At 51.3% G+C, this 14,966-nt stretch overlaps 1 protein-coding gene across 1 annotated transcript; it reads right to left on the reverse strand.

Annotated features, from left to right (window-relative positions):
* Nucleotides 1-118: 118 nt before the first annotated feature.
* Nucleotides 119-14,961, reverse strand: DNAAF2 (dynein axonemal assembly factor 2). The gene is given in 5 exon segments (XM_083864307.1): nt 119-1,336; nt 3,103-3,249; nt 12,752-13,178; nt 13,336-13,339; nt 13,342-14,961. Coding segments are annotated over 5 exon segments (2,652 nt in total). The 5' UTR covers nt 14,936-14,961; the 3' UTR covers nt 119-856.
* Nucleotides 14,962-14,966: the final 5 nt, after the last annotated feature.

Here is a 14,966-nt window from a genome sequence, read left to right on the forward strand (position 1 = left end):
GCTGTGGCTCCTCCTGAGCTCTGAAACCACACACCCAAGCTGGTGTTTCACAGATAAGTGTGACAGCAATGCCAGAGCAGCCCTGGAAGGAGGCAAAATGAACTCTCCCCTAAAGCACCTCTCACACAGAAACAAGTTGGTTCAGCACAGTGAGAAAGGGGAACAGGAAGTTTATTATTAGATATGTTCTCTCAGTTATTGTGCTTTAGGGGGGTGAGAAACGCTGAAACTCGAGGGAAATGGAGAAAAATAAATCTAATCTGGACAAAGAGACTCCATTTCACCAATTGTAAATACTTCAGAGCAGACGTGCACCCAGAGGATGCTGTGCAATGGAATTTGTTCGGCCGGGGATATCTGGGTGCTGCAGATCTGAAGCACAGCACTAGCATGGAATACAGGGTATAAATGCTGATTATTTCTAGGAGACTAATTGGGACTTCTCTGGGTAATTAGAAATTTCATTTGATTGCTAAGAATCACTGCGAGTCTAATCCTGCAGTTATCACCAAATGAAAGGTTTGGAAAATGATGACTACTGCTCAATTCCTGAGGGAACCATTAGACCGAGGAGATATACAAATAATCCCTGAAACGAGGGAAGAGAATAAAAAAAATTATGTAAACAATAAAGATACATATTTTTTTTCCAGGAGCTCAGAGTCACCTCCAACTGCAACTTTTCTTGTAAGTAAAATTACTGCCATGGCTGCGATTAGAAAATTGTTAAACCGTTAACAATAGAAAGTTTGGACGTTGCAGTTTCACTGGGAACCCATGACCTCCTCTGAGCCCTGAAGCAGATGGAAGTCAGAGCAAGCACCAAACAACAGAAGGAAATCCTCAAACAATGAAGCTAATCCAGCTCGTAGAGCAAAGGGTTTTGGAAGGCGACGGGGCAGCGCGTCCGGTGGTCGCGGAGGATGCGCACGGTGCCGTCCTCGGGGTTCACCTCCCGCAGGATGGGGGAGCCTGTCCTGCTGCCCAGCCCCGGGGCTGCCTCCTCATCCTCACCCCCCAACGCTTCTCCTTGTTTCCCACAGCCTGGGGAAGCTGGGGCCGTGTCTCCTGCTGCAACAGCACTTTCTAAATCGGGCTCCTCTCTGCCGGAGCCGCCAGGAATCGCTGAACTGGTGGTGGCAGGAGGTTCGTGCTGCAAACAATGGTGTGAAGCACAGGCTGCTTTTCCCATTGTTCCAGCTGTGGGAGCTGGGCTGGATCCTGCAGCACGTCCCTCGGCTGTGGGACACTTTGTTTCTGCCTTTGTTTCGGGGTAGTCGATATCGGTCTTTCCCCCTGAGCTGCCAAGTGTTCCTTCTCCATCACGTTCCTGTGGCTGTCAAGGAAAAGAAATGAATTATTTTCTAGCTGGAACAAACTGTGCACGCAAAGATGGGAGAGATTTGTTTCTCCAACAGCTCAGCTGCACTGGGATAACTGGACAAGTGTCCCTGCCCATGGCAGGGAGTTTGGAAGCAGATGATGCTTAAGGTTCCAAATCGGGTTGTGATTCCATGATTCTCCTTGTAGAAGCCAAGTGAGCGGGTGCTGAGGTTTTCCTGCTCTTGTGTGGCACGTGGGAATGTGGCAGGGAGGTCACTGGGCCTCCCCAGGGTTTCCCCTGCTCTAGGAAATGGCGTTGAGCAGCAGCCAAGGCACAGCAGCCACAGCCATTCACCACACCCAGCCCAATTCCCAAATCTCCACATCCCAGCGGGCACAGGATCAGCCAGGGGATCTCAGCTCTTGGTGCAAGGTTGGAACCTTGTAATTAGGGCAATTACTGGCCTGTGGAGCTCATTGGGAATTGGCCTTTGCCTCGGGAGAGGAGGAGCTGGGAGAGGTGCTGTCTAAACAGCACTTCCCCAGTTTCACCACCACTGGGTGTTTTGGCAAAGAAACTGCTGGTAATTCATAGGGCCCTGTCAGTGGAGAGTCAGGATCTATCCAAGAGCAGCTGGATTCATGGATTCAGAGACAGAGTCTCTTTCTCACACCCCCAAGGCACTGCTCACCCCAGCAGGAAACACGAGAAACACCAGGCAGTCCTTCCCAGCCTGGACAATTCTCCCAAAGGAACACGACCATGGAATACCCTGGGATGGAAGGGACCCTCAAGAATCATCACCTCCAACTCTTGGCCCCACACAGAAGCAGGAATGTGATGATTTAAGGTACCTCAGCTGCCTTTAGGGTCCCAAAACAGACTCATCTGCTCTCCAACTCTTAGAATTTCATTTTTTTCATGTCCAACCCGCAGCAGCTGTGAAAGTTAAGCTGGATCCACAATCTCTGGGAAACTCCTCGGGCCTCCAGCCCAGTTCCAGAGGTCATGTACCTCATCTGAACTTGCCTCCCATTACACGTTACACATTAACCCCAGCTGCAGGCCCCAGCTCATGGCCACAGCACTGACTTGCTTTTTCCTGCTTTTTATGTTTGCTTTAAGAAAAGTTTCACCTGAATTTTGGTTACAGCTCCTCCCCAGAAATCCCAGTGAATGTGGGGGCTTTACCTCAGATTTTCCTCCTTATAAAATGAACATTTTGATTTCTTCCTGTGTCCATCTATTTTGCCAAGGGAGGACAGTTTAATCCCAGAAACAGCCTGAATTGTTCTAGACAGAGGAAGAAGAGTTTGAATGAGGCCTGAAACTACAAGGATTGAATTTGAGACCAGTGTTTAAGATTAATAGCCTCATGTTTAATTATCTACACAACAGGAACCCACCAAGTATTCTAATACATGGATTGAATAAAGATGAGGCAGAATTCTTCCCAGATAAAACCCTCTAGGATTTCTCTACCTGTATAAGGCTGAGTGAATGAGCTATTCCTGCAAGGAAAAAGGACTTTTTAAAATTATTGGATCACAGTTCTGCATCTTCCCAATGAAACAGAGGAGGTTTCACTCCTCTGGTCACATTAAATGGCACAAACACAAGGTTGACTTCTGAAAAGTGACATTTAGACTCACAAATAACCCCAGTCCTGGGTTTTCCCTGCTTCCTCAGGACAAAACAGGAACAAAGCTGTTTCAGTGGGATTTGATAGGATCTTGCTGAAGAACATAAATCAGCCTGTGCTGTTCCTGGATCCTTACCTCCACCCTGATTTGAATTCTGTCCTCAGTAACATCCAGCACTTCAATTAATGGCTCCCTTTCCAGTGCTGATTGGGAGCAAGGGGAAGGGCAGAAAGCAGTGCCTAGAAATCCATCAACGTTCTCCTCGCTGACAAACAACCTTTCCTAAAGAAAAAGAGACAAAACAGCAGGTTAAGTTCTTTCTGTGCTAAACTTCAGAGGCATTGGAGCTAAAAACTCACTGCAAAGAAAGCCAGGACAGCAATTCCCAAGTTTCACAGCACACTCAGGTCTTGACAGGGAAATTCTAAGCCAGACATTCAAAGAAGGTGAAATTAATTAAGACCAGTGCTTAGCTGATTTTGCTTGAAAGTAAAAATATAAGAGATATTATTTCTCTCTTTGGATGGGTGACTAAAACATAGATTTAGACTCTCTGAAAACTGGTTTGTACCAAGCTCACTCCACCATCCTCACCTGCCTTAACAGCAGGAAGGTGTTAGACTGTTGTGGGTTTGCCTCTTGTCTGTCTAGGAAAACACAAACACCTCCCTGGAGAGGCACTGCGGGATCTTCACTCCAAGATCAGATCTGGAGCCCTCAGGGCTGGATCCATTTCACACCCAACCACTGAGGCTGCTCTGATCTCCAGGCAGAAAAGCCAGTTGGGGAAAAACAAAACCAACAAGGAGAGGAATCCACAGGCAGAGACATAGCCTGGGGTGTGTTTCCAGGCTCTCCATAAACAACCTGAAACGTGCTGCTACAGGTTTGGAGATTTAAATCAGTTACAGGTAATTAAAGGTCCTAAAATCTATCCTGGAGGGGCTGTTTCATAGGAACTGCAGAGTTTTCCCTGTCCTGGTGTTATTCCTACATCCTCTGTGTAGGCTGAGGGTGAGGACAGACACAATAAAAATGGTCTGACCTAGAGGAGTAGTTTAAGTTCTGGGAATTACCTTCCCTTTTTAATTGGAAATATCAGGGACGAGTTGCAACTCTTCCACATCAAGTCACACTTTCCAATTTCTCGGTCCAGTTCAACCCTCTTGTCAATCCAATCAAAGTTAAATTCAATTATCACTGACATCTTGCAGACCGAGAGGCAAAAAAGGCAATTCTGCACATTTTTGGCCCCCTGTGGATGGAGCCTTATGCACAGCCAGATGTCACATTGTGTCTGAGGTACAAAATTTAACTCTCATCTTGAAAAAAAAAAAAAAATCCAAACCAGGATTGGAAAAATAAGCCAGAGTCCTATTTTTTTCCCACTAGTTAAACTAGAAATCACAATATGGAAAGTCATAACACACGTACTGTTGGTTTTTAAAGGCAGAGGATTGGATTCATTTTCTATCCAGGAAGATTACAATCCAGGCAAAGAGCCAGCACTGGATGCTGGGATGGTTTGGGGAGAGATTAAAGTGCAGCAGAGCTGCCCTGACTGCAAACCCTCTCAGAACATCCCTGCTCTTTGCATTTCTGCATGCAAAGCCTAAAATTCTTATTCCCTGGTGCTGCCTCCTCTCCTGCCTGCCAGAGCTTCAGGCTGTGGAAATACTCTGCAGAGTTCAGGGGAAGGTGTCAGAGTACAGGAACAAGGCTGGGGCTGCAGACACAAAATCTGTGCAGCACCAAAACTCTCACAAAGCTCCTGAACTCCATCCTTGGGCGGCTCAGAGAAGAATTCCCACTTCTGTCCCAGATTTCTTGGCCCACAGAGCAACAGACAGAGAGCTCAGCCTCCCCTGGAGGGGGTTTGGGATTTTGGTGCCCTGCCTGCACTTCCAGGGAGAGCAAAGCACAGCCCTCCTCCCCCAGCTGAAAAATGAAAGTCGGGGAATCACTGGTTTGGGTTGGAAGGGACCTTACAGCTCATCTCATTCCAACCTCCTCCCATGGGAGGACCTTTTATTATTATTTATTATTATTTTATTTCAGGACCTTTCATTACTTTCCCCTAGACCAGGTTGCTCCATGTCCCATCCTACTTTTCCTCCATAAAATGAGGAAAATAATCCCTTTTCCCTCTGAATCTGCATCTGGCAGCCGTGGCTGTGTGAGGGACACCCTCTCCTCCTCAGCACAATCGGGATTTTGCAATTTGGCAACAAACGCGCTGAATCTTCCTGGAGAATTTCTTCCTGATTAAAAACAAAAGGATTTGTTTTCTTCACAGAAAATGTTGTTACCAAAGAAAAACTGAGTGGGAGGTCTATTAGCAGGGAAAGGTTTTTCCCCCAGAGGGTGTTGGGCAATGGTGACATTCCCGAGGCTGCCAGAGCTCCAGGAGTGTTTGGACAGCCAGGAATGCCCAGGGTGGGATTTTTGGGGTGTCTGTGCAGGCTCAGGAGCTGCACTGGATGATCCCTGTGGGTCCCTTCCAGCTCAGGATCTTTTATAATTCCATGATTAATCAGTACTTTAAATGAGGATAGAAAAGTAACTAAATGTGGTGTTGCTCTGTTAATTCAGACTCATTACTGCAGACCAATTTTCCCAAGTTTCACCCCAGCCCAACACCAAATTCCTGTATTTACCATTTTATCCCATCCCTACCCCGTGGCCTGCCATAAATCAAGGACCTGGGATGTGTTTGTTGTCAATAAGGTGATTATCATTAGCCTGTTCCACCAGCCACTGTAACTCAGCCTTTGCATTCACGGGGAGCACACACCGAGGCATTTATATTACTGCAGATGTTATCAGAGCACAGACCTTGGGAAAAAAAAAATGATTCAGGAATTTATTCTAAAGCCTGCTCTGCCTTCTGAGCCAGAGCAAACAGAGGACAACCATCTGCAGCTGATTTCAATGACCCTGTAAAATAATTCTTCAATTTAAGCCGTTTATTTTCTGGTATTTATGATGCTCTCTTAGCAACTTCGAATTTAATTTGTTTTTCCCTGCACACGCTGTCATCTGCTGTTTGGTACACATTCATTTCTCCCTGTGACTAAAGTGAGACCAAATTAACATAAACGTTAGCAGGGATGACTTTGGTCTGTGGAACACTTCATCATCCAAAGCTGTCCTTGTGTCTCACAGGCAGAGCCCGGCTCCTCATGCTGCCCTCAGCACCCAAATGGGTTTATTCTGCCTCCACTCATCCAAACTGAAGACAGTTTCCATCCACAGTTACCTCCCACACAGGCTGTGAGTTTAAAAGCAGGACAGATTTCAGGCTTGGATTATTTTTGTGGCTCCTGTAATGAGAGAGGAGCAGGGAATTCTCAGAGTGATTTAAATCCCATCCAGTTCCAACCCTTTCCAGTGCCCCAGGCTGCTCCAAAGCCCATCCAAACTGGCCTGGGACAATTCCAGGGATGGGGCAGCCACAACCTCTCTCATCAAAACCCAACAATTCGTGCCAATATGGAAAAGGATCTGGATTTTCTGACCTCTGAATTTGTGAGGTCCCAGTGAAAACCAGCTCTGAGACTTGAGAATTTAAAGCTCAAAGTTTTGGTACATGGAGTGAAATGAAAACTTTTCCGAGTTGCTCACAATGCTCAAGATGAAACAGCTCCAAAGCAGCTTTGATGAGCTTCATCAGTAGGTTAATAATGTTTCCTGACATAACTGTTGTGTAGTCACGTTATTCCCAAAATGCAGCTACCAATTAAAGACTATCCAGAAATTAGTTTGTTTTATAGCAGAAGCAAACTAATTATGGTCCTTAATGTAGCTTGGGAAAGAGATTACTTTGAAAAATGGGAAATAATAAGTTTGTTGTGTTCTCCTTCTTTGTCCTTCTCTGACCTCCCAAAAAAAACTTGCCAAGAGTCTCGAAATGCTGAGCACAGAATTAACTGAACCAAAAATAAACTGTTGGAGGATTACATTCAACAGCCCCAGTTTCCAGCAGCATCTCTTTAGAAGTAACCCCTGATTATTACAGCACTTTATAGTAGCTTGGAAATTGAAAATTATAACCCTGCCTCTCAAAGAAACTGTGTAACAACTCCACAAAACAGCTTGGAAATGAGGGCAAAGCAGCTCCCCAGGATGGATTTCTCCAGGAAAGGTGGCAAAGGTTTCCAACATCCGTGTCTTACACTGCCCAGCACAGCTCTCAAGGTTTCATGCTTGGTTGACTCTCCAACCAAAGCAAACATTTATCCACAAGAGCCCAAATTCTGAGCATGAGGGCACTTCCAGCCCTTGGCCTTTTCCACATGGTCCCAGTGCCAGGAGCAACAAAACTCTGCCAGCCAGAGCTCCACACAAAGGGATGTCGGGAAATTTAGATGGGATATTGGGAATTCTTGGGTATGAGGGGAGTGATGCCCTGGAATAGAATTCCCAGATTTGCTGTGGCTGCCCCTGGATCCCTGGCAGTGCCCAAGGCCAGGTTGGACATTAGGGACAGTGGGAGGTGTCCCTGCCATGGCAGGGGTGACACTGAGTGGGATTTAAGGTCCCTTTAACCCAAACTAGTCTGGGGTTCAATGATAAATGAGTGTGACACTCTGTGACCTCTGCTCAATTCCTCTCCCAGCCAGGAATTCCTTCCCAATATCCCACCCAAATCTCCCCTTTCCCAGCCTAAAGCCATTCCCTGTGTCCTGTCCCTCCATCCCTTGTCCCCAGTCCCTCTCCAGCTCTCCTGGAGCCCCTTCAGGCCCTGCCAGGGGCTCTGAGCTCTCCCTGGAGCTTCTCCTCTCCAGGGGAACATTCCCAGCTCTCCCAGCCTGGCTCCAGAGCCCTTGGAGCAGCTCTGTGGCCTCTCTGGATTTGCTCCAACAGCTCCACATCTTTTTTTACCAGCTGCTTTCTGAAGGAAAAAGCACCAGGAGCTCCCCTTCACAAGGCACTGGTGGCTGAGCCAAGCAGAAAAATCACATCCATGTAGAACATCCTGTATGGAGGCCTCAACGCTCCCAGAAAAGTTAAACAAAACTTCCCTATCTCTGAGCAATTCCCATTTGGATCCCTCACACAGAGCATAACTCAGACTCAGCTCCAACCATGAACTCCTCAGGAATGTTCACTATAATCTTTTTCAGCCTGTAAATGTTAAAAAAAAAAAAAAAAAAAAAAAAAAAAAAAAAAAAAAAAAAAAAAAAAGCAATGCATAGGAAAGCAGAGGAAATATTTCCTCTGTTTTGCTCTGCTCCCTGCTGTTCTCTGGAGCCCCATGGGGGTTTATGTGAGTTAAATCCTGATATTCTCCAGGAGATCTGAGGGGTCTTTTAGGAAAAGGGATGGGCTGGCTGCAATTCCCTGCCCAGCAAGGGGGAACTGACCAGAGGGCTGAGCACACATCCTCTGAACAAACCATTCCAGGCCTCTGAGAAGGGCAGGAAGGGTGTGAATCAGCCTAAAAGGGAATTCCTGCATGAACCAGACTTTTTTTCTAATCCCACGAAAATGAGCAGACACGACCCCAAAAGTGCTGGCAGAAATTAATTACCTGCCAAATGTGTTTCCCATGCTCCCAGAACTGAGCTCCCCGAGTCTCAGCAGCTCAGTACACCCCCAGAAAACTGATTTTTATTTCTGCTAGGAACCGAGCATTTAACCCCAGGAGGCCAAACATTCCAAGATATTCCAAGTGCTTTCCAAAGGCACAATTTCCATAATTTCCCAGCTCCAAGCACTACCATAAACCAGGACACACTGGGACGTTCTCAGAAACCCTGCCTGGAAGGCTCACAAATTTTATTAATGGTTATTTTAACTCCCAACTGTTCTTCCTTCGTCATTTACTCCCCAGGCTGTGTTGTCTGGAAATGAAGGGGGATTCTCTGATGAAGGAGTTTCCCAGGTCCGAATTCCCAGGATTTAGAGAAAAGGTGGAGAAGGTTAGAGAGGGTGAACTGCAATGGAGAGAGCACAGCCCATGGGTGGTATTTGGAGGCAAAGAGCAGAGATTTTGGCAGTGGGGAAATCAGGCAGCTTCCTCAGGTCTTGAGATTATTCCCTGGAAAAGCAGGGCCTGGAGAAGAATCAGCCTTGGAAAAGCAGGGCCTGGAGAAGGATCAGCCCTGGAAAAGCAGGGCCTGGAGAAGGATCAGCCTTGGAAAAGCAGGGCCTGGAGAAGGATCAGCCTTGGAAAAGCAGGGCCTGGAGAAGGATCAGCCTTGGAAAAGCAGGGCCTGGAGAAGGATCGGCCTTGGAAAAGCAGGGCCTGGAGAAGGATCGGCCTTGGAAAAGCAGGGCCTGGAGAAGGATCAGCCTTGGAAAAGCAGGGCCTGGAGAAGGATCAGCCTTGGAAAAGCAGGGCCTGGAGAAGGATCAGCCTTGGAAAAGCAGGGCCTGGAGAAGGATCGGCCTTGGAAAAGCAGGGCCTGGAGAAGAATCGGCCTTGGAAAAGCAGGGCCTGGAGAAGGATCAGCCCTGGAAAAGCAGGGCCTGGAGAAGGATCAGCCTTGGAAAAGCAGGGCCTGGAGAAGGATCAGCCTTGGAAAAGCAGGGCCTGGAGAAGGATCGGCCTTGGAAAAGCAGGGCCTGGAGAAGGATCGGCCTTGGAAAAGCAGGGCCTGGAGAAGGATCAGCCTTGGAAAAGCAGGGCCTGGAGAAGGATCAGCCTTGGAAAAGCAGGGCCTGGAGAAGGATCAGCCTTGGAAAAGCAGGGCCTGGAGAAGGATCGGCCTTGGAAAAGCAGGGCCTGGAGAAGAATCGGCCTTGGAAAAGCAGGGCCTGGAGAAGGATCAGCCTTGGAAAAGCAGGGCCTGGAGAAGGATCAGCCCTGGAAAAGCAGGGCCTGGAGAAGAATCAGCCTTGGAAAAGCAGGGCCTGGAGAAGGATCAGCCCTGGAAAAGCAGGGCCTGGAGAAGGATCAGCCTTGTGGTCTCTGGTGCAATGACTGAGCACCAGAGCAGTGACAAAAGGTGGCTCTTAAAGCCCTGAAATAAGCCCACAACATCCAAAGTGATGTAATCTTTCCTTTTATAGGATTTCTGGTCACCATAACGAGTCATAGAATCAATAGGATGGAAAAGGCCTCCAAGACCACCAAGTCCAGCTGCAGTGTGGACATTCTGGTTTGGCCAAGGAGTGAATCTCCTCTCAGTTAAAGTCCAGGGAGGAGCAGGGCAGTGTAAAGATTTCCTGAAAAGAGGCACTTGCTGGGGTGGGAATTCCAACTGCTCGGCATCTATGGAAACTGAGCTCAGAATAGATCATCTTCCAGCACGGGGATTCAGGCACAGCTGACTACAAAAGGAAAAAGCAGCTCTTGAAGTTCTGTTTCAAGCATGGTGTTCTAAGGACGAGCTCTCAACTCCTTCTTCTACCAATGTGTGGATCAGACCAAGCTCCCAGAAGGAAGTGGCAGTAAATTCAATGATTTGGGCAGGCAGCCTCAACAATGATGAGGCACCAAAGAGGGGCAGACTCTGAACTAACCCAGAGAGGAACCTGCAACTCTCCACCTCCAGCAGGAACCAACTTCCCAGAATAGAGCAGAGCAGGAATTCCAGAGTTGTTAAAAACACTTGGAACAACCTGAGGTAGGGGAAGATGTCCCTGCCCATCAAAAGGGGTGGAATTGGTGGAGTTTTAAAATCCCCTCCAACCTAAACCATTCCACTTTCACTTTTGCCAGGCACCATCCTCTGGCAAGGCTGCTGTGTGAGAGGAAGATGACCAAGAAGCAGATTGGGAAAAAAAATTCCTGCCCCAGGAGAAAATTCCTGCTGGCCTCAGCCCCAAAAGCTCCCTGGAGGCATTAACAGGGCACTGCTCTGCACTCAGCAGTGACTGATGCCACTCGTTACAGGTCTCAGTGAGAGAAACCACAGCTCTGATTTATAGAATGAGACTCAAGGCAGAAAAAACCCCCGAGGTGGCATCAGACAAATTGAAGAAATCAACATAAGCAGAAGAAAAGCGACCAGGAACAAATGGTTAATGGCCAGAAGGCAGCACGTAATAGTGGCTCCAATTAAATATTCATTTTTCTCCCTTCACTCTGAGCGAGTGCAGCTCTCAGGCACTTTGGGGAAATTGCACAGGTTTAAAAAAGCACAAACAGGATAAATTACTTCAGTTCATTTCTCCTGCTTCAATTTGCAGGCCCAGTGTCCAAAAGGACTGGAGGCCAGGAGAATCCTCTTGAATGGCCAGGAAGGTGATGACTAATTCCCAACCTCTTTCTCCTACTCCACCCAAAACATTTTGCAATATATAATAAAATGAGCACATTCAAGGGGTTTTTATAACTCACAGAGTCAAAAATATCATTACTGGGTGGCCTTTTAACAACTTTCAATCACAAAATGTTCCTCCAATTGCAAGAACAAATCCGTATCACAAACTCCAACCATTAGAGCAGCCACCCATCATGTTCACCACTAAACCATGTTCTCAAGTGCCACATCCACAGGTTTTTTGAGCATTTCCAGGGATGGGGACTCCACCAGATGCCGTGGGCAGCCTCTGTACCTGCCCAGAAAACAGGCAGGAGTTTACACAGTGGCTTTTTTGACGTGGCAGCAGCACTGAGTGTTCTGTGGCCCCACTTGCACAGACTTGCAGGCTTCTGCTTGGGTAAAAGCAAAAGGAAATGCTCTGCAAACAGCTCAGCGTGGGTGGTTCTCCATAAATTCATCATCTTTGATACTTCCCCGAAATGATCAGCTCCTCCTTTCACAGGAGCTGCTGTTGTAAAAGGTGTGTGGCTGCTAAATGGGAAATTCAACGTGGTTTCAGCTGCACAAACACTAATTGGATAAATACCTTTCAAACTCATGCACAAGTCATTTCTAGTTGCAGGGATGGAGCAATTAGGCTGCTCCAAGCCAAGTGTATCCCAGTGGATGTGCCTGAAGCCTGCCAGCTTCCTGGACTTGCACTCCCACGGCACGTCATCCAAACTGCAGAGGATTTTAGTGCTCTCAACTCCAGCCAAACTCCAAATCCCATGGCTGGAAGGTTACACAAGAACTGTGCAGCTTTAATCTCAGCTCATGAGAAACTGTCTGAAAGTTTGAGCTCACAGAGGAACGTGGTTCTCCACAAAACTTGTGTGAGTGGAGCTGATCAGAGAGTGTCACAAGGTGGGCATCCCTTTGGGGACAGTGGATGCCGCCACCTCACCTTCTCCCCACCACGGGAGTATCACTGCCCAACAATCCATAAAGTTAGAAAATACTAAGTTAGAGTCATATTCAGACAGAGCAGGTGAAGATTTACCCCAGCAAACTGGGACAGTTCACAGCTGCTGATTGCTGTCCTGCTCTGGCTGAATTAATGGGTGTTCCTGTGGCTGTAAATGGGAATTCTGTCCCAAAACACAGACAGACACTCCCACTGCACTCCATGATGGTGAATGCACACGTGTGTGAGCCTGGTGTATCATAAAGATCTTTCTTTGTGTGAACAGGCTGCATGAGCAATTTATAGAGCTTTAAAAGTGAAAACTAAGGACATAGGCGCCGGTTTCATTCATCACCAGAATTTCCCTAAAAAAAAAAATTGGTATGGGAGGCAAGAAGTCACTCCAATTCCAAGGATGGAGGTGTCAGCTCCACGGTGTGACCCTGGCGCTGCTCATACAAGACTCGCACAAATCAGGTCACGGCACTGACACATCCGGGAGCAGCTCTCGGAGGAAGCAGCAATTCGGATCTTCCCCTCGCACCTCCCCAAGGCACCACTGAGCCAAACAAAACAGCAGCGGCACCTCGGGCAGGCGACGCCCCGAAGGTGCCGGCGTTACCTGCAGAGCGGAGGGGTCCAGGCCGAAGCTGAACCTGTCCCAGAGGCCGGTGCTGCCGGGGGCTTTGGCGAGCCCCACCACGGCGTTGTGGGCCGAGATGCTGATGCTGCTCTCGGGGGACAGCAGCGCGGCCGCGGGAGGGAAGCGCAGGAACAGGGCGAAGGCGGCGGTGTCGGTGCAGAAGCGGAGGCTGTAGTGATGGGCGCCCACATCCCCCTGCAGGCTCCGGGGCTGGATGCCGGGCACCAGCAGCAGCAGGGTGAGGGAGGCCTCGTCCTGCCGGGCACGGAAGGGAGGGCAGGTGGCCGTGTGGCTGGGGCGGCCCTCGGAGGCCTGAGGAGGGGTGTCCCCGCTGGGCATGGCCGGCCCGGGGATGGCGGTGGGGGAAGCGGCCCCGGAGCGGGGCAGCGCTGGGGCCGGGGGCTCGCTGGGGGGGGCAGCGGCGGGTTCGGGGAAGGGTTCAGAGGGGGGGTCAGTGGTTGGACCAGCAGGAGGTTCACAGGTTGGATCAGTGGCAGGTTCAGCGGGGGAGTCAGCAAAGGGTTCAGAGGCTGGATCAACAGGGGGTTCAACAAGGGGTTCACCCGAGGGTTCAGTGAGGGGTTCAGCGGCGGGTTCGGGGAAGGGTTCAGAGGGGGGCTCAGTGGTTGGACCAGCAGGAGGTTCACAGGTTGGATCAGTAGCAGGTTCAGTGGGGAGTTCAGCGGGGGAGTCAGCAAAGGGTTCAGAGGCTGGATCAACAGGGGGTTCACTCGAGGCTTCAGTGAGGGGTTCAGCGGCGGGTTCGGTGGAGGGTTCAGAGAGGGGGTCAGTGGTTGGATCAGTGGCAGGTTCAGCGGGGGAGTCAGCAAAGAGTTCAGAGGCTGGATCAGCGGGTTTAGTGAGGGGTTCAGCGGGTGGATCACAGAGTGGTTCTACGGGCAGTTCAGCGGGTGCTCCAGCGAGGGGCTGGGCAGATGGAGCAGCGGGAGGATCACAAAGCCCCTCAGCGGGTACATCCCCGGGCTCCCCGCCGCCACACGTGCTCCGGGCCGCGCCGCCAGGGCCCAGCTCCGGGGGTGGAGCCGCCCCGCCGCCCTCCTCCGCCGGCCCTGCCTCCGCCGGCCCCTCGGCACCGGGCTCGGCCTCCTCCAGCCGCTCCCCGCCCGAATTCGGTCGTTCCCGCGGGTTTGGCGGCAGCACCACGGGCAGCGTCACCTGCAGCTGCCGCTGGGCCCGGTTGAAGGCGGCCCGCCCGGCGCTCTCGTCCACGTCGTAGGGGAGGAGCAGGCGCAGGCGGTAGGCGGGACGCCGCGAGTCCAGCCGCAGCTCCCGCCCGCGGATCTCCAGCTCCGCCTGCTCGGCCGAGCGCAGCAGCGGCAGCTCCACCGTCACCACCAGCTCCCGCGGCACCGGGCTGGGCGCCGAGTCGCGGCAGTGCCGGTAGTCCTGCAGGTCCACGTAGGAGCGGTGGCGGATGCTCCAGCGCGGCGTGGTGGGGCCGGGGGGCGGCGGGGGCGCGGCGGGCGGTGCCGGGGCGGCGGCGGGCGGGAAGGGGAAAGGGAAAGGCGGCAGCGGGGACTCCCCGTCGTCGGGCGGCTTCGGGGCGCCGCCGGGCAGCGGGGAGCGGATGACGGGCGCCTGCGGGACGCCCTTGTAGGAGACTCCTTTTAGGACGGTGGCGTTGTTGCGGTCCAGGCGCACCCCGCAGCGGCTCTCCACGGCCTCCAGCGCCGTGTCGCAGAGCAGGCGGCGGAAGCGGGCGCTGCGGGCGGCCAGGCGCAGCGCGGCGGGGTGGAACACCACGTCGTACAGGAGGCGGCGGCGGCCGGCGCGGCGCAGCTCCTCGCGGCCCGGGGCCAGGCTGTAGGGCAGCTCCCAGCGCTGCCCGCCGCGCTCGGCGCGGGCCCGCGGCTCCCCCATCAGCGCGTTGCTGCAGACGTTGATGTAGCAGCGGCGGGAGCCCTCCTGGCTCGTCCGCAGCACGAAGCCTGGTGTGGGGTGCACGAAACGCACCTCCACGCCGCGCTCCCGCTCCAGCGCCGCCACCTCCTCCTCGTACAGCCGCCGCTGCTCGGGGTCGTTCAGCTCGGCCGCGAATTCTGCGAACAGCTCGCGGAAGCGCTGGTCGCGGAAGGCGCTCCGGAGCCGCTCGGCCTCCTCGGCGCTGAGGTCCAGGTCGTGCAGCCGCCCCGCGCCCGCCATGGCCCCGGCACGGCCCGGAGCTGCTGTGGGG

The sequence above is a fragment of the Zosterops lateralis genome, assembly GCF_965231275.1.
Source record: "Zosterops lateralis genome assembly, chromosome: 6".
Lineage (NCBI taxonomy): Eukaryota > Metazoa > Chordata > Aves > Passeriformes > Zosteropidae > Zosterops > Zosterops lateralis.